Source organism: Schistocerca serialis, chromosome 7 (genome assembly GCF_023864345.2).
Source record: "Schistocerca serialis cubense isolate TAMUIC-IGC-003099 chromosome 7, iqSchSeri2.2, whole genome shotgun sequence".
Taxonomy (NCBI): domain Eukaryota; kingdom Metazoa; phylum Arthropoda; class Insecta; order Orthoptera; family Acrididae; genus Schistocerca; species Schistocerca serialis.
Genome location: NC_064644.1, coordinates 170,246,355 through 170,271,907, shown reverse-complemented (window position 1 = coordinate 170,271,907; position 25,553 = coordinate 170,246,355). Strand labels below are relative to the sequence as shown.

Below are 25,553 nucleotides of genomic sequence, written 5' to 3'. Positions count from 1 at the left end.
GAGGTCAGTTCGTGCCCAAAATCCTGCACCAACAAAACTTTCGTAGATATGGACGGCTATAGAGGCAGCATGGCACAATATTTCTGCAGAGGACTTGTTGAGTCCACGCCACATCGAGCTGCTGCAGTACATCGGGCAAAAGGAAGTCCGACACGACAATAGGGGGTATACCGTGACTTTTGCCACTTGAGTGTACGATATTAGAATTATAAAAAAATGGTTCAAATGGCTCTGAGCACTATGGGACTCAACTGCTGAGGTCATTAGTCCCCTAGAACTTAGAACTAATTAAACCTAACTAACCTAAAGACATCACAAACATCCATGCCCGAGGCAGGATTCGAACCTGCGACCGTAGCGGTCTTGCGGTTCCAGGCTGCAGCGCCTTTAACCGCACGGCCACTTCGGCCGGCTTAGAATTATATTAAAACCGTCAGCTGCGCACGGGGACAGGTGAAAATGTGTGCCCCGACCGGGACACGAACCCGGGATCTCCTGCTTACATGGCAAACGCTCTATCCATCGGAGCCACCGAGGGCACAGATAATAGTGGGACTCCAGGGATATTTCGCGCACGCCTCACGCGAGACTCACATTCTCACCTTGTATGTCCACACACTACATTCGTAGTGTCCTACCCCAACACACTCATTACTCGTGGAAGACATTCTTCCAAGTCCCGTAAGAGTTCGGGGAATATGTGTGCATCCGCACAGAAGAAAAAGGTCATGACCGGTATAGCCAGAACTATATCCATATAAGTAAATAAGTGTACGATGGCGGCACACTTGCATAATATAATATAAACTGCAAAACCAATCCAAGATCATAGACAGCGTATAGTGGAAAAACTATTAATTTCCACTTCTTAAAAATTTTTGTCCTTATTATCATGATGTTTCATGAATTCTACAGAAAATACTTGTGTTTCATCCCCATTTGCAGAGAACATCTTTGATGGACGACCAGTACACTACGTGGTTAGCTGCTAACTGAAAACAGTTTGTATTACACATTTGTGACTCCACGTGATTCTATGTGTAAAACCCAAGTCATGGGCGGATACATTTTTAAAGACGTGGTAGGGACACCCCTCTGAGTATGTAAGCAGCAATGACAATTCATTTTAAACAATAGCAAGCCATTGCATGGTCGTACGTATTGACAGCGACTTCTGTCCCCACCTCTGTACTTCCTCCCATAAACACATTCCTCTTAAGATGCCAATGCAAGAGAATTTGGGACCATTCCACAATAACATATCCACACAAGAAACATTATTTTCTTAATAAAAACACTATCGATTTTATTAGAATTGAAGTGATAAGTTGGCTGGTTACTGTCCTGCTACAAATAATTTCACTATTTAGTGTTGGGAAGAGTTTTTTAGGTGTTCGCAAGAACTTTTCGTCTTTGACAAGTGAAAAATGTTACTTTATCGGTAGCTTTTTAAAGTGCCAGCAACTATCTTTTAGCTGTGAATAATTATACGGTATTCAAGAGATATGAAGAAAAGCGAAACACGTCGCTGGAATATGTAATGAATCTAAACTGGGCTTCCTGGGGCATTTTTAACATTGTCTTTGCGAAGAAGATAACGTTACCGACAAATTCAGGAGATCAGCACGCTCCTGCACAAACCAAGTTTCTTTAAAGTCGTCATCAAAGGTGCATAATATCATGGATGTAGAAAAATGCACTGGGTCGACAACATCGTCTCGTATTAACCAAACTGTTGTTCATATACACCTTTCATCATCATTTTCTTCCAATTTACAACGAATGAGTCAATATTCAGACCGTAAAGCCTCATAGAGAGATGACATTCATCAATATAAAACGAAAATTTCCCTTAGTCTATGCGAAAGGAACGTTGGTGTACCTCTTTTCTTTGTAAATATCTTTAGTGTGTTCTCGTTTTGTGATACGTTCTACATCCTTGACGATCTCCTCACTATTTGCCAGTGCATCTGACAGCACATTTGATCTAATCTAATCTACTGCCCTCCATACCTGAAGGTGCTTGCCTAATTGACTAGTCACTTACACTTAAAAACACTGACTTCACAAGCAAGATTGTTTGGATGGTTGGTTGGTTCGTTCCTGGAGTCAAAGAGACCAAACTGCAAGGTCGTCAGTCCCTTTATCCTATATGCATCGAACCAAGGCTAACCCTCAGAAGGAGGATACAAAAGGCAAATCCTGGGAAGTCCGATTGTAAGCAAGAAGCAATAAGGCAGAGACAAAATCAGGGAGAAGTAGTAAGGGAGTGAGAGGGAGCGGGGGGGGGGGGGGGGGGGGGCGCTCTGCTCAGAGTGCAGTTGGAGGTCCTCAGAAGAGCATGGTATGCGGTGGGAGACGCATCCTTTGCACCCCACCAGCACCATCACACTGTCCGTTATCCCAAGGAAACGACCAACAGAAACAAGTTGCTAAATATTAAGGAAAGATAAAACATTAAAAACGGCAAACTTTAAAGAGTAGCCTAGACTATGAATATAAAGGACAAGTAGAATAAAAAGGTGGCAGGCAACTGAGCAAGGGCCACCATCGGACACTGGGCCAGAGCAGGTGAGGAGTGCCTCACAGACGGTCAGTGAGGCCAAAGTGCCCTACCTCACATAGACGACTGGAAACCACCTTCGTGGGTGAATAGTAAAACCAGGACAGCCGCTCTGCCGTCATCCGCTAGCACCAGATGTATCATGTCAGGAAGTTTAAGATATCACCACGAATGAAGTGGCTTGTAAGGCGCTTGTTCGCCCAATTCTTGAGCATTGTTCATCTATCTGGGATCCCTGTCAGGTAGACCCGATAGAGGAGAAAGAGAAGATCCGAAACAGTGCGGCACGTTTCGTCATGGGATCGTTTAGCTGGCGAGAAAGCGTTTATGGAGAGGCTAAACAAACTCAACTGGCAGACGTTACAAGAGAGGCGTTGTGCATCACGGAGAGATTTACTATTGAAATTTCGGGACAGCTCTTTTCAGGAGTCGGACAACATATTACTTCCTCCCATACACATTTTGCGTATTGACCACGAGGAAAAAATTCGAGAAATTAGAGCCAATACAGAGGCTTACCGACACTCATTCTTCCCACACACTATTCGTGAGGGGAACAGGGTTGGAGGGATCAGATAGTGGTACCGAAAGTACCCCCGCCACACATCATTAGGTGACTTGCTGAGTATGATGTAGATGTAGATCGTCACAAAGCAGCCACATTTGGGCAGTCACTAGATGTGGACCACCATCAGGTGAGCACTGCAGTAGTGGTAAGATAGACCACATAGGAGAATGTGGCTGTATGTCAGCCAAGTGTAGCCAACGTATAGCCAATAAAGGACAGTGGATTCTATGCAAGAATCATGAAGGGAAGAATGCCACATGGTTGTGGTCTCCTTTATCGCCCTCAGTTTGATTGAGAAGTCCAGGACGAATCATTCTGAGTTCCAGACATCCAACAATTGACTGTGTCGATTCCAGCGAAAGTCCAGTTCTGGGACCCCCAATTCCAAAATCGGCATCCTCGTAGCCAACATTGCTAAGCATTTCGCATGTTCATTCCCTGAGATCCTAACATGTTGAAAGAGGAAGAGTCACTCTCTCACTTATTTTCATATTCTAGGCTACTCTTTAATTTTGTTATTACACCCTGCACATCATTTTTGTGAGACAACAGGAAGTTATGAACATGAGCAGGCATTGATGGGTGCATGTACACTGTTAACGCATACAGGAGCTTTATGGTGACTCTCCTTCAAATAGTATTTTCTGGAGTTGAGAAGAAGCAGAGTGGTTAGTTATTTAACAGTAAATCTTGCAGTGGACATCTGGGGCTTGGAAGTCACGTGAAGTCTTGGGTAGGAGAACATCTCAAAGCACTTACTGGGGACAGAACGCTGGTCCCAAGAATTTCTCGCACCATTGTGCAGACAATGCTTTCGGCCGTGGAGGCAGAAGAAACTGCCTATTTGGATCTACCTGTTAGGCGCCTCTGGCCACAGCAGGCTCAGGGACGCTGGAGAAAAGTAGGTTGCCCGTACAAGCATTTCGACTGTTCAACAAACGCACATTGTGTAAAGGGATGGCGGCCATTAAAATTTGCGAGTTTCCATGTTCACCTTATACCAGACGCTATCGAGAGAGCCATCAGGTGGTGTCGTCCCTTAGCCTGCCGAGTTTTTGGGAAGCCTCAGGCCTTTGGAAGAATTTTAGAATGGAACGCATCATTTTTGGCAGACCTGGGATGGTTTATGTTGGGCACAAAACCATTTCTCTTAGTTTAGCTGAGGCCTCTGGTCGGACATGCTGTAACTTTCAGCCCATCCAGATGATCCCCGTGATCAATGGGCTGTTCATTTTAGCCTTAAACGAAAATTCAAAACACGCTGGCTAAAGTGGTCGTGGAAAAACAAGTTAGGAATATAATGTCTTCTCTTTACTGGACAGGAATTTACGATACAGGGATTGGCTGTTTCTCCAGCAGGGAAAAGAATATTATTAAATTTGATTTGGATTGGCTGGAGGGCAGAGCAGACTAATCAGAGGGGAGATATGGAGCTCGTGGAGACTTGTGATTGGCACAAAACCCTTGTGGGTGCTGTTGAGTGAGTTGTTTCGAGTTTACCGAGGTTTTATGGTAAGGGAGGAGCGCAGAAACGAGGTCCTCTGATTCAGACTCTGATCTAGAGAGGAGGTTCTGGTCTTGAGTCTTCTGGTAAATGTGTTGCTCTTGGGACACTGGCCCTGAGCGTGACTTTGCAGTGTCATTTGTCTTGACCAGGGAACCTGTGTCGAAGTCTTAGCTGAACCATCAGTTTAGACCTCAGCCATCTTGAACAATTCGCTGTGCCAAGAGCAATCTTATTCGCATCAGATCTGCTGCCTTAAGTTTGATCTTGTGTGCACTGCTGTATAGGTGAGTCAAACTTGTCTGTGGTATGACCAGCGAACGGGATTATCACATGCTGGAATCTGCCAAGATCGTTACCTGAGACAGCGCTACACATGGAGGAGTGTGTATAGTATTGCTGCTCCAGCAAGAAAATGATTAATCACCCATCAATAACTGATTATAATAATGACAGGGCCACTATTTCATTAAATTAATTTAGCATTCAAGTTTCATTTAGATTATGATAAAAGTGGTAACCTTCAGTGCAGGCTAACAATAACGACCACTGTCAAAAGGCTGAATCAATTTAGCAGACTCATGGGCCTGGTAGAAAAGTGTAAGGCTAACAAGTGAAAGTTACTCTTGTCAAGGCAAAAACTTACAGTCACCTGTAGCCTTTCAAATCAAACTGTAAGAACAGTGTAGTCATGCAATGTCCAGAGGTCCAAACAGAGACAAGTGGCCATCCAGGTTGATGGAGGTCAGAAAGAAGATCCTGGATACTCGCGACTAATGGTTGACGAGGGCAGCACTGGTCTATAGCCTGAAGGCTGCTCAGGGAGTCACTGCAGATTAGAAGCTTTTCGCCAATGCAAGAATGAGCCTGGCTGAGGGCTTCTTTGTTTGCTACTGATTCAGTAGTGAAGACACTGCATCCATTTGGCAAGGAACATAATTCACTGAACCTTGCATGTATATATATGAAACGTTTTCGTCCATCAGTCATTTAGCCATCAGTGTATACCACTTCTGGACCGAGAAACACATCGAGGTCAGCCAGGAACAGTTGCCGAAATACCATGGGGTCAGCTGAAGCTTTCGGTCCAAAGAACAAATCGAGACAGATTCAATGTTGGGGTACAAGCCATGAATGCATACATGATTGCTCCTTGACAAGAGGTGACAGTGGGGGAAGCTGGAGTTCAGGGATGAAACACTTCAGTCGAACTGCAATTGTGACCCAGTTCTGGGTCTCCATTGTGGGAAGTGAATCTTCCTACTAGGGAAAAGAGCACATTAGTTTGAATGCTTAGGGGAACTGTGATCATGTGCAGCATAATTGAGTAGCTGTTGTTGGCACCTGATCTATTGTGGAGGGATCCCAGTGTCTGTGAGCAGGTTGTTCACAGGGCTAGTTCCAAAGGTTCCTGTTGCAAATTGGACCCCACAGTGGTGTATAAGATCCAGCGTCGACAGTGCTGAGGGCAATTCCGAACCAGAACCACAGGCCAGAGTCCCATAATCAAGACAGGACAGGATCAGGGCTTTGTAAAGCTGCAGAAGGGTAGTGCAGTCTGCACCCCACCTAGTGTTACTGAGGCAGCTGGCAGACAAGGGGAAGGCACATCATCTGAGCATGGAAGACCAGTCCCAAAAAGCGATAAGTCTCCACCCCATTGAGTGGTCATCGAGGTAAAGTTCTGGTTGTGGATGAATAGTACAATGGCGACAGAAGTGCGTGACAAGAGTCTTGGCAGCGGAAAACTGAAAGCCATGGATGAGAACCCATGATTGGATCTTTCGAATGGTGACCTACTGTCAGCATTCAGCAACACTCATACTAGAGGAGCAAGAGTAAAAGCAAAAATCGTTGGTATACAAGGAGAGTGATACTGAAGACCCCACAGCTGCTGTTATACCATTAATGGCCTTTGAAAGGAGAGGGACATTTAATGCAGAGCTTTACAGAGCCCAATTCTCTTTCATATACAAGGTGAGATGGGGTACTGTGGGAAGCAACAATTCGAACACAGGAAGTGCAACGCAACAAGAATGGATAAAAATCGGAAGCAGGCTCCAGAGACCCCACTCATGTGAGGTAGTGACTATGTGGTGTTGCCGTATGATTTCAGAAGCCTTTCCTAGGTCTAAGAAGACAGCAATATGGTGTTGATGTTGGTCACGGAATGTCTAAATGGCAGACTCCAGGCAAACCAGCAGTGAAAAGGCCTTGGTGAAAACCGCCCTGAGACAGAGCCAGAAGACCCCAATACTCAAGGTGCAAACACAGCCACCAGCTCTCCATGTGTACGAGCAACTTGTCGATAACATTGGTGAGATTTTTAATTGTGCGATAGGTGTCCATCTCTAGGGAAGGCAAATCTGGTTTCAGTACTGGGACGGTAATGCTCTCAATTGAGATTGGAGCTCATCCTCGCTCCAGATATGGTTGAAAATGGTGAGGAGATGATGTGGACAATCCACTGATAGATATTTGAGCATTTGGTTGTGGATGTAGACTGGTACAGGGGCTGTATCAGGGCAAAGCGCTAGGGTATTGAAGAATTCATACCCATTGTATGGAGCATTGTAGGGCTCCACGTGGCATGTAGTGAAAGATGAGTGCAATCGTTCAATCCATTGTTTAAGGGCACAAAAGGCAGATTGATAGTTTTCAGATGCAGAGACTCGAGCACAATGCAGAGTAAAATGTTTGGATACCACAGCTGGCTCAGTGAAAACAACACTCTTCAATGAAACACCAAGAACACCTGCAGAAGAATGGTTTCCATAGAGGCATCTGATCACCGACCAAACCTGCGAAGGAGGAAAACGTGGTCCAATGGTTGAAACACACCATTCCCAGCGTTCTTTCTTCTGTCGTTTCATTAAGTGGCAGACTCGGGCATGGACGTGTTTAAGCCAGTGAGGTTCTCGATTGGTGTATGCCGCTTATGGCGTTGGAGAGCTCACCTATGATTTCTAATAGCCTCTGCGATTTCCGAGGTCCACCAAGGTACTACCTTCCGATGGGTGAGTCCCAAACAATAGCGGATCGCTAAGTCGGCTACCGATAAAATAGTCGCCGTTGCATTCTGGACAGCCTCGTAAATGCCTCCATTTAGCATGGAGCTCGGAACGACTATGGAGGTGAAAGAATCTCATTTGGCATTATGGACAGCCCATGTACGTAGATGCCCAGGGTAGCGACTCTGAGAGAAGGACAGGAAGATTGGGAAGCGGTCGATACCACACAGGTAGTAGTGGACCTTCCGTTGCGAGGGTGGGAGAAGACCAGGGCTGCAAATAGAAAGACGAATGCTCAAGTAAGCCCCACGTGCCACACTGAAGTATGTGGAGTCACCAGTATTCAAGAGGCAGAGGTAGAGATCTACCAGTAATTTTCTGATGTCTTAACCACGGCTAGTGATCATAGTCCCACACTACAAAGAGTTATGGGCATTGGAGTCGTCCAAGATTAGGAAAGAACAAGGGAACTGAGAAAGGAATGCAGACAATATGTTCCGAGGCACTCCACTTTCGGGAGGGAGATTAACATTACAGGTGGTGAAATCCTGAAAAGCCCTTATCCAAACAGCCACAACTCCCAAAGTACAAGTTCGCTATATACAGAGTTCGGGAACATTTGTGGAAACCCCACATGACACCCTATAATAGTAGGGACGATTCTTAAAATATCATCGGTAGCTACGAAGGCTAGGGGTCCATGTTGCCGGAAACAAATTCACAGGCAAGGCTATGCAACCGTCGGGCAACTCGCCGTAGATGTGTGCGGCTGATAAACTTTAACCCCCAACACTTCCAATGACTTATGAAGTAGGTTGTACACAGCAACTGACCACTTTCATTTGTACGAGATGGTGTGTTGCATTCTACGAGAAGTGTGTTCCCTTTCCATTCATTTACGTACATAGCTGCTCTGCACGTATAATGTGTTCCATACATGGCAAAACTTTAACATTAACATCGATTTAACTTCTATCTAAAACCAGCTAAAATCCTGTTAGGGACAATTAGGACATAAATCCCAATAATGGCAGGTGGAAAGTGGAACTTCGCACTATTCCATAAAAAGTAAATACGTAAATAAATAAATCCTGGGAAAATCCAGATAGTCCTGATCCCTTAATTGATTTTCTAATACAAACAGTAGTTGCGCGGTAATACTGACATTTGGCGACTGTGGAGATAAATAATGAAGCGTTAATTCGTCATAATTAGGCATACGGTCAATAAAACTCATGACGAGCATTTTCAGCCATGATAGTGGGGAAAATATCATACAGAAGCAACCAGTTTCATGCTGGGAACAATGCTTCTGCATATATATGAATACTCTGTAATCCACACATAAGTGTTTGATAGAGAGCTCATAGCACCAGTTTCAGAACATTTACGCCTCTCCGTGTGAGCGCCGAGTTCTATTATTTTATCACGATGGTCATTTCTCCCTACGCATGTGGGAGTTAATAAAATATTTACGAAGTGGGAGGAAAAAATTGTGATTGAAATTTAATGAAAACATCTCACTGCAACGAAAACGCCTTCGTTTCAATAATTGTCATCCCAAGTCGCGTATCATTTCCGTGACACATGCTTCCCTACTTCGCGATAATACGAAACGATCTACACTTCTTCGAAATTTCTCGATGTCCTCCCTCAGTCGTACCAGGTAAAGAATCCCATACCACGCTGAAATACTCCAAAAGAGGACGGAAAAGCGTAGTGTTGGCAATCCCTAGCAGATTTGTTGCGTGTAGTAAGTGTTCTGCCAATAGACTTCGGTTCGCCTTCCCCACAACATATTCTAATTTCCACTTTAAGTTGGTCGTAATTGGAATCCATAGGTACTTAGCTAATTCGAGAACCTTTAAATCTGCGTGATTTATCGTGTAAGTGAAATTTAATGGATTTTTCAATACTGTTGTGGAGGAGGTCACAGTTTTTTATGTCTAGGGTCTACAGCCACATTTGGCACCGTACAGATATCCTGTCTAAATCATTTTGCAGTTCGTTTTGATCTACTAATGACCTTACTGGGTGATAAAGGATAGCATAGTTTGCAAACATTCTAAGATGATTGCTCATATTGTCTCATAAATAGTTTTTATAGATTAAGAATAGCAGAGGGCCCTGGGGAGACCCTGATGTCACTACTAATTCATTAGACGACTTTAGGTCAGTTAGTATCAACTGTGAGCTATCTGACAAGAAATCATGGATCCAGCTGTAACTCAGAAAGTTTTCGAGGATGTTTAGTGCACGTGGTGAAGTCTCAGAAGTTTTCCAATCTGGTCTCATTACAAAGAGAGAGAGAGAGAGAGAGAGAGAGAGAGAGAGAGAGAGAGAGAAAGAGAGAGGAAAAAGAAACTGTAACCGCGTTGCCAATCACATATTGGGATTTCTTATGAAATTACGAGTTGAATGGTGGGAAGCACAGGGTGTACATCATTAGGGAGCATTAGGCAACGGTTGATTAGAACAGGGGAAAGGAATATAGTAGGAGGAGAATGGATAGCTTTAAGAGATGAAATAGTGAACGCAGCAGAGGAGCAGATAAGTAAACAGACAAGGTCTACAAGAAATCTTTGGATAACACAAGATATATTGAATTTAATTGATGACAGGGGAAAATTTAAAAATGCAGCAAATGAAGTAGGCCAAAGGGTATACAAATGTTTAAAAAATGGGTGTGACAGGAAGTGGAAAATTGCTAAGCAGGAATAGGGTAAATGAAAAGATTTAGAAGCGCATTTCACTAAAAGCCTACAGCAATATTAAAGAGTTCTTTGGGAAAAACAGAAGCAGCTTGATGAATATCAAGAGCTGAGACGGTAAACCAGTCCTAAACAATGAAGGAAAAGCTGAAAGGTGAAGTATGTAGAGGGTTTATACAAGGGAGATGAACTTGAATGCAATATTATGGAAAGGGAAATGGTCGTAGATGAAGATGAGATGGGAGATATGATACAGCGCTAAGAATTCGACAAAGCTCTCAAAGATCTAAGCCGAAACAAGTCCCCAGGAGTAGATGTTATTCCGTCAGAACTTCGGATAGCCTTGGCAGAGTCAGCCGTGACAAAACTTTTCCATCTAGTGTGCAAGATGTATGAAACAGGTGAAATACCCTCACACTTCAAGAAGAATGTAGTAATTCTATTTCCAAAGAAATCAGTTGCTGACAGGTGTCAAAATTACCGAAATAACAGTTTAACAAGTCATGGTTGCGAAATACTAACAAGAATTATTTACAGAAGAATGTAAAAATTGGTAGAAGCCGACCTTGGGGAAGATCAGTTTGGGTTCCGGAGAAATGTAAGAACACGCGGGCATTACTGGCCCTACGACTTATCTTAGAAGAGAGGTTAAGGATGACAAATCTACAATTTACATTTATAGCATTTGTAGACTTAGAGAAAGCTTTTGACAATGTTGAGTAGAATGCTGTCTTTGAAATACTGAAGGTAGCAGGGATAAATTACAGGGAGCGAAAGGCTATTTATAACTTGTACAGAAACCAGACGGCAATTATAGGAGTCGAGGGGTATGAAAGGGAGGCAGTGGTTGGAAAGGGAGCGAGACAGAGTTGTAGCATATCCCCGATGTTATTCAGTATCTATTTTGATCAAGCTGTAAAGGTAACTAAAGAAAAATTTGGAGTAGGATTTAAAGTACAAGAAGAAGAAATAAAAACTTTGAGGTTTGCTGATAACACTGTAGTTATGTCAGAGACAGCAAAGGACTTGGAAGAGCAGCTGGAAAGTTTGGACAGTGTCTTGAAAGAAGGATACACGATGAACGTCTACAAAAACAAGGATAACGAATGTAATCGAATTAAATTAGGTAATGCTAAGGGGATGAGATTAGAAACAAGAAACTTAAATTAGTACATGAGTTTTGCTATTTGGGCAGAAATATAACTAATGATGACCAAAGTAGAGAGGATATAAAATATATACTAAGAATGGCAAGAAAGCATTTCTGAAGCAGAGAAATTTGTTAACATCGGATATGCATTTAAGTGTCGGGAATTCCTTTCTGTAGGTATTTATCTAGAGCCTAGCCAAGAATGGAAGTGAAACACGGATGAGAAACAGTTTAGATAAAAAGTGAATGGAAGCTTTTGTAATGTGGTACTTCAGAAGAATGCTGAAGATTAGAGAGATCGATTACGTAACTAACGAGGAAGTACTGAATATAACTGGGGGGGGGGGGAAATGTTGTGGCACCAGTTAACCAGAAGGAGGAATCGCTTGATAGGACATATTCTGAAAGATCAAGGGATCACCATTTTACTATTGAGTGTGTGACGAAGGGAGCGGGGGGGGGGGGGGGTCGTAGAGGGAGACCAACAGATGAATACTGTAAGCAGATCCAGAAATATGTAGGTTGCAGTAGTTATTCGGAGATGAAGGGGTTCGCACAGGATAGAGTAGTATGGAGAGCGGCATCAAGCCAGTCTTCGACCGAAGACCACGACAACAACAACTATCTGAATAATATCTTTTGTCTCATCACACACTTCAGTTCTTCACCACCATTGTGGTGGGTGCGGGCTTTGTGTCCATCTTGGCTATGCTAATGCGTTAATTATACTGTTCATAGCAGCTTACCCATATTCTATTTTTTACTCAATATCAGAACCTACTCCTGCGTTAGCCGTATTTGATTTTGTACTTGTAACCCTATATTCACCTCACCAGAAGTCCTGTTCTCCTTGCCAGCGAACTTCACCAATTCCAGTTCTACCTAATTCAGCCTCTCCATTTCCTTTTTACATTTTCTAACCCACCTGCCAGATTAAGGAATCTAACATTTCACGCTCTGATCCGTCGAACTTCAGTTTTGTTTCACCTGATAACATCCTCCAGAGTAGTCCCCAGCCAGAGATCCCAATGGGGGGCAGCTCTACCTCCGGAATATTTTACCCAAGGGCATGCCGTCATCGTACAGTACGGCTCTATGTCCTCGGGAAAAATTAGGGCTATAGCGTTCCCTCGTGTTCAGCCTGTCGCAGTACCAGTGCAGCAAGGCCATTTTGATTGATGTTATAAGACCAGATCAGTCAATCATCCAGACTGTAGACCCTGCAACTGCTGGAAAGGCTACTGCCCCTCTTCAGGAACCAGACGTTTGTCAAGCCTCTCAACAGATATCCCTCTGTTGTGGTTACAAGTACAGTATGGCTGTCCGTAAAAGTAAGGCAAGGAAGTCACCCCGCCAAAGGCAAGGTCCATGGTTCATGAGCGGACTATCGAATAACGGGGGTGGAGCATTTTTCGTCATCACCAATAATTTAATCCATAAAATACTCAAGATGGCTTAGATCTGCAGAAGTACCAGTGGCCACTAGTTTAAAATTCAAGCTAAGACAACAGCTCCGCTGAGGGACACCAACCCTTCCCGTAGTCGGACAGCTGGTGCCACTCAGGGACCACCAACCAGCGCGTGGGCGGGTCAAATTGCTTGTCAGCAGAAAACCTAAGCGACAACTGGCATGTCTGCCCCCAGTTAAACTGACCATAGGAACTTTTCGCTCTCTGAGGAAGCACACTTCTGTGCGGCACCCGATGTAAGAAAACAGCTGTGATATATCCTCTCCGTCTCAATTCCTTCTCTTTCTGCTCTTGGTAGCCATGACTTAGTGGCTAGCAAAATACCCGAACTGTGGTTAATGCCTTTTTCGTGACGCACGTATTGCTTTCCACCACCTTGGAGGCAACCATGCCCAGCCACGTCGAGATTTAGTCAAGACGTTCGCGGTAGAATGTTCGTAGCACATCCGTCCATGTTCAAACTGTAAATATGTGATTTTCACGGCGAGGAATTAACTTCCCATTATCTACAATGCTGTAGTGGTAATCTTTGTCGCGCTGCCCCTGCCTGCGTGTTCACAATTCGCGATTACCCATAGCCAGAGTTGCACTCTGCCAGAGCTACGGTTAGGTAGTTTTTGTACACTACATAAATAACATACTAAATGATAAGGCTAGTGGTAGTTTTGCTACGAACAAAACATGAATAAGAGTAAATGATAATTAATTGAAACCCTCAGCTGGCGAGTAGTGGTGTTGATATACCTCGATGGGAACAGCTGAAAACGTGTGCCCCGACCGGGACTCGAACCAGGGATCTCCTGCTTACATGGCAGACGCTCTATTCATCTTTTTTTTCAGTTATCTTTATTGAAGAAAGGGCAACGGCCTTGCGGCAGTGGATACACCGGTTCCCGTCAGATCACCGAAGTTAAGCGCTGTCGGGCGTGGCTGGCACTTGGATTCGTGACCATCTGGGCCGCCATGAGCTGTTGCCATTTTTCGGGGTGCACTCAGTCTCGTGATGCCAACTCAGGAGCTGCTCGACCGAATAGTAGCGGCTCCGGTCAAAGAAAACCATCATAACGATCGGGAGAGCGGTGTGCTGACCACACGCCCCTCCTATCCGCATCTTCATCTGAGGATGACACGGCAGTCGGATGGTCCCGATGGGCCACTTGTGACCTGAAGACGTAGTGCTTTTTATTGAACAAACAAACATTACATATATATACACAATGCAACAGTTCTTCAAGGTACCATTCAAACATATACAAATGATTGTTAGTTAAACAAAAAAATATTAGAAAAACATTAAATATAATAAAATATAACATATTCTGTCTTCTTCCTTTCTTTTTAATTTTTTTTTTTTTTTGGTGCAATAATCTTTATCGAACAAACTAGCAGCAACAGTTCTTCAAGGTACCATTTAAACATACACAAATGATGGTTAGTTAAACAAAAATATTAGAAAAAAAAGAAATACAACAAAATATAACATATTCTGTCCTTTTTTTTGGGCGATGCATGAGAACTAGGATAAGGGTGGTTGCATCATGTGACAGGGGGGTATGGTACACACCAACTTCGAGGGGGGTCAAGGAAGACGCTGCGGAAATAACCGGCTAAAGTTTGTCGGTAAGATGGTTTTCGGGTGAGGGTGCTATGCGCGGTCACAACTTTGTACCAGAAGTCAAGGACTGCATGCGGACCACTCTAAAAGAGGTATTCTAAAGCCTGTCCTCGAAACCAGATGAGTGTATGGTGCTTAGCAAGAGGGTAGTGAAATGTCTGGGGCAACAACAAGAATCCTGGGGGGACACGGAGGTAAAAGCCCACAATTCGTTGGATGAGGAGCCATACGTTTCGTTTGAGGGGCCGCGTAAGACGGTGCTCGTCGGCGTCTAATTTTACAGTTCAGGTTAGTTTTAAACTCACAAGCCTCCATGCAATAGTCTAGTATCATAACCACTACACCATGGTGACTATGCATCTGAGCCACCGAGGACACTGGTGAATAGCGCCAATGCAGGGACTTATCCCTTGCACGCTTCCCGTGAGACCCACATTCCCAACTGTCCAAAATCTACATACTTTATGTACCTAATAGATATTTGCCCATCCACTCATTACTCGCGCACACTAAGGTGATGATTCCCGTAAGAGTTCGGGCAACCTGTGCCCATTCGCACAGTCGAAGGTCATTGGCTGGGTAGCCTTTAGCTATATATATATATATATATAAAGATAGTAAATCAGAGTGTAAAAGAGGAACTGGGAGTCGACGATTTTTCTTTGTATATTGTTTGTTTGTTTGTTTGCCTTGCACATAATTAGAACCGCACATCGTTCAGTGTTAGTTCATTGTGTATTTTATCTCCTTACCAAACATAAATTGGATTTTACAAGTAGTAAAAATTAGTTTATCGTGTAGCTTCTGTGCTTTTATGTAACCAAAGCAATTACTTTTGTTGAAAGTACAGTCTGCATTCACAAACACAAAACTTCTATATCATTGTTGATGTCAATTTGTACTCAATAGAACGTTTTTCGTCACGATCAAAGGAAAAAGTTTTCTGTTGTTATTGAGAGGTGCAAAAGCTATTTATGAACATCAGAAATATGTTTTATAAGCTCTTGACGATGTACGGAAGCTATGTTTCACCTGTTTTTGTTTTGAGATTGTCTTTTTATATTTTACCCCTTTTTGAGGACATTGCGTTTTCTGGTGCTGTGAGGTAAAGCTGTACTTTTCTTTTTTTTTTTTTTTTTTTTTTTTTTTTTTTTTTTTTTTGTAATTTTTACTGCACCATCCCTCTGCTTTGCCGTATCAATTTTCGAATAAAACCGGAATTAAGAATAGAGAATTTCCATTTTATAAGAAATACTATTTATTTTTATGTAACAGTCAGGAGGATAATTACGAGTACATAGAACAAAAATGTTCCTGAAGTCGCGCAGCCCTTGATGTGTATCCTCACTCAGTTTGTAGACGGTTCACCGCTTCCAGTCTACGGGGAAATATACTAAGACACTGATAGCATACGCCAACAAAGCGATCAAAATGAAGTAACGCCCAATAGGCACGGAACACACCTAATGTGTAGGTAACGCGGTTACGATTTTGACTGACCAGTACTAGGAAAATTACCGTAGTCTACGCTTATTTGTGGTAGTCTACGGTAGCCCATGGTAGTTTTACGTCTTCACTCGTGGCTCATTACTATAGCTCTCGATTCTACATTCTCAAAGTTATTCTCCGATTTTCTCATTTTCTTTCTAGGTACTGGACAAGGGATCATGGTTTGCAATGTGTTTCTGTGTCTTTTCATGTACATTTGGCTACCCCACAGCAAGCCTGCGTGTCATCATGTAGTCCAAAATTGTGGGCTACCAAATTCCCACTTTATCTGACGAGAATGCCTTGAATTTCTGTGTTTCGTTAATAATATATCATATTTAACTGCTATTGTCCGTCTGTTACTGTCCGCGTTTGATCAGACGAGCAGTCTAAGGCGCTGCAGTCATGGACTGTGCGGCTGGTCCCGGCGGAGGTTCGAGTTCTCCCTCGGGCATGGGTGTGTGTGTTTGTCCTTAGGATAATTTAGGTTAAGTACTGTGTAAGCTTAGGGACTGATGACCTTAGCAATTAAGTCCCATAAGTTTTCACACACATTTGAACATTTTTTTGTCTGTTACTGGTCTGTAATCTCTCCTTGTTCCATTCATTAATCAATTTATTTATTTATTTATCACGGCAGCAGAAATCCCTGACGAAAGAGACAGGAGACACTGCCTCCACGGTCCAGGGAGCAGCAGATTACCAGCTGAAGCTAATTTAATTCTATGGCGGGAGAAGAGTGACAGACAGAACTTCTTTATTTCTTGCAACTCAATGCCGCCAAGTTCTTAAACAGCTAAACAGTGTACAACTCAGACGATACTCTACAGACAAGCAATTTCATTGGGAACCTAGAAACGTGGCACCTAGAAATAAGGAATTAGCAATGCCATTTATTCCACATATTTACAGTCGATTTGTGCCTATTTTAACGTGTGCACCAAACAAGCAGCATATATGTATCAAATAAGCGAACACTGATCATTGGTCGCACTGAATGTCAGTAATGTTGGCCACAACGGTAAATTGACACATTACAGGCAAGAAAGGCGTCCTGCAGGCAGAACTCTTCCAGAAATATGGCAGTGCAAATGAATGACCAAATTTGAAATAGATTTGTTACAAATCCATACAAATTATAGAAAATGGGTGATGGATGTACATATGTAAATATACAGGGTGGTCCATTGATCGTGACCGGGCCCAATATCTCACGAAATAAGATTCAATCGAAAAAACTACAAACAACGAAACTTCCTGGCTTGAAGAATGAAACCAAATGGCGCTATGGTTGGCATAGTAGATGACGCTGCCATAGATAAAACGGATATCAACTGCGTTTTTTAAATAGGAACCCCCATTTTTTATTACATATTCTTGCAGTACGTAAAGAAATGGGAATGTTTTACTTGGATCACTTTTTTCGCTTTGTGGTAGATGGCGCTGTAATAGTCGCAAACATACGGCTCACAATTTTAGACGAACAGTTGGTAACAGGTAGGTTTTTTAAATTAAAATACAGAACGTAGGTACGTTTGAACATTTTATTTCGGTTGTTCCAATATGATACATGTACCTTTGTGAACTTATCATTTCCGAGAACGCATTCTATTACAGCGTGATTACCTGTAAATACCACATTATTCCAATAAATGCTCAAAATGATGTCCGTCAACCTCAATGCATCTGGCAGTACGTGTAACGACATTCCTCTCAACAGCGAGTAGTTCGCCTTCCGTATTGTTCGCACGTGCATTGACAGTGCGCTAACGCATGTTGTCAGGCGTTGTCGGTGGACCACGATAGCAAATATCCTTCAACTTTCCCCACGGAAGGAAATCCTGGGACGTCAAATCCGGTGAACGTGCGGGCCATGGTGTGATGCTTCGACGACCAATCCAACTGTCATGAAATATGCTATTCAATACCGCTTCAACCGCAAGCGGGCTATGTGCCGGACATCCATCATGTTGGAAGTACATCGCCATTCTGTCATGCAGTGAAACATCCTGTAGTAACGTCGGTAGAACATTACGTAGGAAATCAGCATATATTGCACCATTTAGATTGTCATCGATAAAATGGCGGCCAATTAACCTTCCTCCCATAATGCCGCTCCATACATTAACCCGTCAAGGTCGCTGATGTTGCACTTGTCGCAGCCATCGTGGATTTTCCGTTGCCCAATAGTGCATATTATGCCGCTTTACGTTACTGCTGTTGGTGAATGACGCTTCGTCGCTAAATAGAATGCGTGCATAAAATCTGTCATCGTCCCGTAATTTCTCTTGTGCCCATTGGCAGAACTGTACACGACGTTCAAAGTCATCGTCATGTAGTTCCTGGTGCATAGAAATACGGTACAGGTGTAATCGATGTTGATGTAGCATTCTCAACACCGACGTTTTTGAGATTCCCGATTACCGCGCAGTTTGTCTGCTACTGAGTTGTGGATTAGCCGCGACAGCAGCTAAAACACCTATTTGGGCATCATCATTTGTTGCAGGTCGTGGTTGACGTTTCAAATGTGGCTGAACACTTCCTGTTTCCTTAAATAACGTAACTATGCGGTGAACGGTCCGGACACTTGGATGATGTCGTCCATGATACCGAGCAGCATACATAGCACACGCCCGTTGAGCGTTTTGATCATAATAGCCATACATCAACACGATATCGACCTTTTCCGCGATTGGTAAATGGTCCATTTTAACACGGGTAATGTATCACGAAGCATATACCGTCCGCATTGGCGGAATGTTACGTGATACTACGTACTTATACGTTATTGACTATTACAGGACCATCTATCACAAAGCAAAAAAATTGGTCCAACTAAAACATTCATAATTCTTTACGTACTACACGAATATGTAATAAAAATGAGGGTTCCTATTTAAAAAAAACACAGCTGATATCCGTTTCACCTAAGGCAGTGCCGCCGGCAGCTCGTGGTCATGCGGTAGCGTTCTCGCTTCCCACGCCCGGGTTCGATTCCCGGCGGGGTCAGGGATTTTCTCTGCCTCGTGATGACTGGGTGTTGTGTGATGTCCTTACGTTAGTTAGGTTTAAGTAGCTCGAAGTTCTAGGGGACTGATGACCTTAGATGTTAAGTCCCATAGTGCTCAGAGCCATTTGAACCATTTTTAAGGCAGTGCCATCTAGCGGGCCAACCATAGCGCCATCTGGTTTCCCCTTCAAGCTAGACGAGTTTCGTTCTTTGTAGTTTTTTCGTTTGATGCTTATTTCGTGAGATATTTGGCCTGGTGACTGTCAATGGACCACCCTGTAGATGTATATCCCGCATCTCCTAAACCACTGCACCGATTTCAACCCAAGTTAGCACACGTATCATTTAGTGTCTGGAAACAATCACTGTGGGGTAGGAGCCACCTGCCTATCAAAGGGGTGGGGGTGGGGGTTGGGCGTGGGAGGGGCTGGGGGTGGGGAAACTGTGTAGCCCATGACATGAGAATACCCATACTTCAGTTATCCAGTACTTGAGAATGAGATCACTTGGAGAATTGCAAAGATCTTTAAACATAATTTCAAACCCTTACGAAACTTTCTCTCGCTGACGACCCCCACAAAATGATGAAAGGAAAAAAGTTTCTCACACGAAGCATGACGTTTTAATTTATTACTTCTTTACTACTAACTTTATTCGTGACACATTTTGCAACAATATTTACATATATCACTGAATACCAGAAAAATTATATCATTGTGCAACACTTAGTTCAGGATATACGGGGTCAAAAATTGACTGCATGAAAAACTACCACATCACTTATTACTTCGTTGGCATGAACTCTATTCGCAACACTTTTCACAGATTTTATCCCCATTTTCTGCTGAATGTACTAGAGAAATATATCAAAATATATCACAGTACGACACATAGTTATGGTATCATAAACACTGAATGAGAAACTGCCGCCTCGTGTCTGACATTTTAATTTATTACTACTTTTCTACTGACTGTATCCACAGATATTTCAAAGGCATAGGCACCTATACCACTGAATGTACCTGCAAATTTATATCACTGTACAGCTCATAGTTCATGAGATATGACGTTATAAACAATAAACTGTGTGAAAATGAAACTGCAGGGCGAAATTCGCTGGATATACATGTGAAATATGTATAAATATGTGTGAAATATGTTAAATGCATGTGAGATATGTTTCATATGTGAGTATGTGACCAAAGCCACCCCTGGAACGCATTCAATCAAATTTCCTACATGTATTAGTTACAATCTGGAAATAAATACTGTAAGCATAAGAACCACCAGTCAGCTGTTGAGGTGAGTGTGATCCCGTGCAGAGAGAAGGGAGGACGAGGAGATGGACAGACAGCGAGGAGGAAGGAGGAGATAGGCACAGATGGGAGGACAGGAGCTAGGGGAGGGGAAATGGAGAGAGAGAGTGGGGGGGGGGGAGAAGGAGATGAACGGGATAATGGAAAGAGGCGGAGATGGACAGAGACAGGAGGAGGATGAGACAAGCAGAGAGATGGAAGAGGAGGAGATGAACAGACAGAGGAGAAGGAGGAAATGGACAGAGAAAGAAATAAATGTAAATGCTGTGTGGCTGGGGCTTCCCGTCGGGTAAACCGTTCGCCGGGTGCAAGTCTTTCGATTTGACGCCACTTCGGCGACTTGTACGTCGATGGAAATTCAAGGTGAAAGGATATCAATGATACGATTCGCTGATGACATTGCTACAGTAAAAGAAAAGAAGAATTACGTGATCTGCTGAATGGAATGAAAACTTTAATGAATACAGAATACGGGTTGAGAGTAAATCAAACAAAAACGAAGGTAATGAGAACTAGGAGAAACGAGAACAGCAAGAAACTTAACATCAGGATTTATGTTCAAGAAAGAGATAAAGTTAAGGATTTCTACCGCCTAGGCAACAAAATAACCAATGATGGACGGAGCAACGATGACATTAAAATTAGACGCACTGGCAAAAAAGGTATTCCTGGCCAAGAAAGTCTATTAGTATCAGACACAGGCCTTAATTTGAGGAAGAATTTTCTGAGAATGTACGTTTGGAGCCCAGCATTGTATGGTAATGAAACATGACCAGTGGAAAAACCGGAAGAGAAGGTAATCGAAGCGTTTGAGATGTGGTGCTACAGACGAATGTTGAAAATTAGATGGACCGATTAAGGTAAGGAAAGACGATGTTCTGCGCGGAATGGGAAGGAAAGGGATAAGTGGAAAAAGCTGACAAGAAAAAGGGACAAGATGATAGGAAATCTGTTAAGGCATCAGAAACCTGATGCCTGAAAAAAATTTAAAAAAAAAGGAGCTCGAAGGACATGAAAAGGGAAGCAGTTACTGAGGAAGGAATGAGGCAGAGTAGTAGACTGTCCAAATTTTTGTTCAATCTGGAGACTGAGTAAGCTGTGAGGGAAACTAAAGAGAAATTTCGAACGATAATTTAAGTACTTAATCGAATTGGAGTAAAAAGTAATTTATATGTAAAAAAATTCTAGGTGGTTAACCGATTCTGGTTTCTAGGGGAACCTAGTAAGAGACTAACTGCATACGCAAACGAAGTGATCGAAATTAGGCAACGCCCAATTGGTATGCAACACACATAAATACGGATAACTCGATTACAGTCTTAACTGACCAAAGCTACTAGGAAAACCACTGTAGTCTTCGCTTGCTTTCTATTGTCTACAGTAGCCTACCGCAGTTCAACAACAGTAGACAGCGCATATCTAATTTCACTCTTTCTGTCACTTTTTATTCACTGGCTCCTTTCAGGTGGAGATGAGTTCAGTGAAGCGTGTGTTATCAATGGAACAAGCTTTCAGAGAAAGAGAAGAGGTTCAAATGGCTCTGAGCACTATGGGACTTAACATCTATGGTCATCAGTCGCCTAGAACTTAGAACTACTTAAACCTAACTAACCTAAGGACATCACACATAACCTAGTCATCACGAGGCAGAGAAAATCCCTGACCCCGCCGGGAATCGAACCCGGGAACCCGGGCGCGGGAAGCGAGAACGCTGCCGCACGACCACGAGCTGCGGACGATGACGTGTCACTGAGCACATTTGTTCTGTGCATGCTATACACGTGTGGCGCCTAGTTGTTTACACTGTCCTGTGTGGAATACGAAGGTTCTATTATAGTTCACTAACCTGCTGTCTTCAAGTTGACGTCCCCAGCGCAGAAAACAGCTCGTAGGTCGTAGGTTCTGTATCTTGACTTTTAGCGAGGTTCTGTTCTGAAGTAATGTGTTACTTCTTTGGGATGTCACTAGCGTATTTTAATATAGCTACACGAGAAGACTACATGATCTTAATTCTATACCTTCTGATACAGCAAAGTACATGATCAAACACAATGTTTACGAAACTGTATCTTTACACTATTTGTGGCACGTGTCTGTACCTCATGACTACCGTAGTGAAACGTTTAATACTGAATACTGGCAAACACATCCTGCGACAGACAACATGTCTGTTTCCAGAATGAGATTTTCACTCTGCAGCGGAGTGTGCGCTGATATGAAACTTCCTGGCAGATTAAAACTGTGTGCCCGACCGAGACTCGAACTCGGGACCTTTGCCTTTCGCGGGCAAGTGCTCTACCATCTGAGCTACCGAAGCACGACTCACGCCCGGTACTCACAGCTTTACTTCTGCCAGTATCTCGTCTCCTACCTTCCAAACTTTACAGAAGCTCTTCTGCGAACCTTGCAGAACTAGCACTCCCGAAAGAAAGGATATAGCGGAGACATGGCTTAGCCACAGCCTGCCAGGAAGTAACATGTCTGTTCTTCTCGACTGCCTAATCCAGAGTGACGAACAGGAACTTAAATAAAACATTGCAAACACATCCTACGACAGACAACATGTCTGTTCTCCTCGACTGCCGAATCCAGAGTGACGAACAGCCCGAAGCACTTCGTGCGCCATACCAGAAAAGGCGTGACCCGGACGCTTCCGAAGTGCTTCGTCTGCAATTTCGTCAGTCTTTTGTTTTTAATAATTCTGAAATGACTGATTGATATTCAGCTGTTGAGAGATATTTATATTAAAAAGTGAAGTCATTCCAATGAGTAGTTTAACTAATAATAATAACTATACTTTAAAGTTTTAGCGCCCTTGCTCCGAACACAGCAGCCAATCACAGAGCAGTAGCTTTACGCAGGCAGTCTTTCTCACGGGAATGGTGCCGAATCTAACATCTGTCACAGGTACCTCACACCACATTTCGTCATCTATATACTTCTTGCATCTCCACTGCTCTGGGAACAGCTTCTTTGAGCGTAATATGATGACTGATTAAGCCAGAAATATTACAGTCTTCCAGCAGGAAAACTATTCGTTTAACAAGGCCAGAATCGTGCTGCAGTGGTTTGAAGGGCATGATAGTAAACTGACATCCATGTCTTGGCAAGCAAATACTTCTGATCTGTACCCGCTGGAACACATATCGGGAGTCACCTGCGCACAAAGTAACTTGTAATTTATGGGAATTGCCTGATCCGAGCTGTGTCATACGGTGTCGCATACCTCCGTAAACTTACCAGGGACTTGTCGAATACACGCCAAGCAGAATCGCTTCTGTATTCTGTTTGAAAAGTGGACCAACACGCTATTAAACAGGTGGTCATAATATTTTGGCTCATCAGTGTATATGGACATCCCTTTATTTTTAAATTATGTTTATTTGGCCATACCTCCATTGGATCGGTGGTAATGAAGGTAATAACATGGTCCCTTTGAAGCAGCGCTTTGGACAGTATGTGGAATGGCAGCTGATGACTGAAGGACGGTGTTGGAGCGATGATGAGAATCTTGGCGGCCGATGCACCAGCAACCAGTGTCAGCATACATCCAACAAGTCGAAGCATGGCTGTCGCTGCAACAGAATCATGCCGTTTGGAAAAATTACATATAATCGCGAGCAACCGCTTCGCAGAAAAATCCCACATAACTGCACATGGCACTTAGTTTTGTTCCTCGACTTTCAGTTCTCATGGTATCTTCATATGATATTTATTTACTTACTTACTTCGTTCATTTATTACATTCATATGAAATCATAGGGACCATAATAAACACACAAATCAGGATGAAGGATCAAGCTATCAGTCTTGAGTCTCCGTTACAAGAGCAATATGTCCTAAACAGACTACACATATCAATAATAGTGTTGCCCCATTCCGATGTATAGGGCAGGTGTGATGCTATTGTGACTGTTCTTGTACCGATTGGAAGGACATTCCTGATGTTTGTAAACACACATACAGTGTGGCACTACCTACAGGTAGAACACACCGCTCGAATGGATTCCAGTATTTCAGCTGGAAGTGGAGAACCACTAGGGACACATTAGAGACATCTGTGAACAGTAGAGTTTATATCCATCATGCCACGAAGGACAGTCGCGACCAATGAACGGATCCGTATCCTCACGTTACTCGTAGAAAGCTGTCTTACCAGGAAAGTTGCTCGATGTGTACACCGGAGTCAAGGTGATGTGGTGTGGACACGAAATCGATTCTAAGAGAACTTACACAACACAGGCCACACAAGTTCGACAGGTGCACAAGATGGTCGATATCTACGGCTATTTAGTCAAAGGAACCATGGGCATACAATGTTAACTATAATCCATCTTGATTGCAAAAATGTTTATTCACATGACCGGTTTAGGTTTCTCTAGAACCATCTTCAGATCTGAAACGATAATGATAGTAATTTACTATTTCACAAATGCAAACCTTTTTCATCCTATTGCGAGGGGGGGGGGGGGTGATAACGTCGGGAGGGAAGGGATGGAGGAGATGGGCAGAGAGTGAGGGGGAAAGAGGAGGTGGACACAAATAGGGGGGAAGAAGGTGATGGACAGAGACAGGGGAAGGGGAAATGGACAGACGGAGGGGAGTCGAGGAGATCGATAGAGGGAAACGAAGCAGGTGGACATAGAGAATGGGGATGAGAAGATAGAGAGTGAGTAGGGGGGGTGGGCGGATTAAAAGGGGATGAACAATGAGAGTGGCATGAGGAGGAGGTGTAGAGGGATAGGGGTGGAGAAGGTGGCCAGTGGGGAGGAGGGGAAGAAGGAAATTGACAGAGAGGGGTGGAAGAAGGAGGTACACTAATAGAAGACTGAAATAAATGCATATTCCGGCAACTCCGGGCTCTCATCTAGCATAGTCTAATAAAAAAGAAGGTGGGTGAAGGAAAGGGTAACATACAGAATTAATATCAGAAAATTCTAGGAGTAGTCACAAAAATTTCAAACATCGCCTCGGAAAAATTACGTAATTAATTTTTAGTTTGTCTACAGCTGTAAGTCTGCAATCCTGGTAGATTTTCAAATTCCTGCGCAGAAATTTTGTTGCTTGCCACTAGGGGAGCCAAAACAAGCCGTGCATTGATAAAGCCGAGTATCAAGCGATAGTTCGTTTTCTGCGTTTGAAGCGGAA

General features: G+C 43.3%; 1 protein-coding gene across 1 annotated transcript in view; it reads right to left on the bottom strand.

Moving 5' to 3' along the window:
- Positions 1-25,553, bottom strand: part of LOC126412738 (UDP-glucosyltransferase 2-like) — a 141,062-nt gene that overhangs the window by 102,634 nt on the left and 12,875 nt on the right. The window contains exon 2 of the mRNA XM_050082472.1: positions 23,799-23,980. Within this exon, the coding sequence (XP_049938429.1) occupies positions 23,799-23,972 (174 nt within the window). The 5' untranslated portion in view covers positions 23,973-23,980. The remainder of the gene's footprint in view (positions 1-23,798; positions 23,981-25,553) is intronic.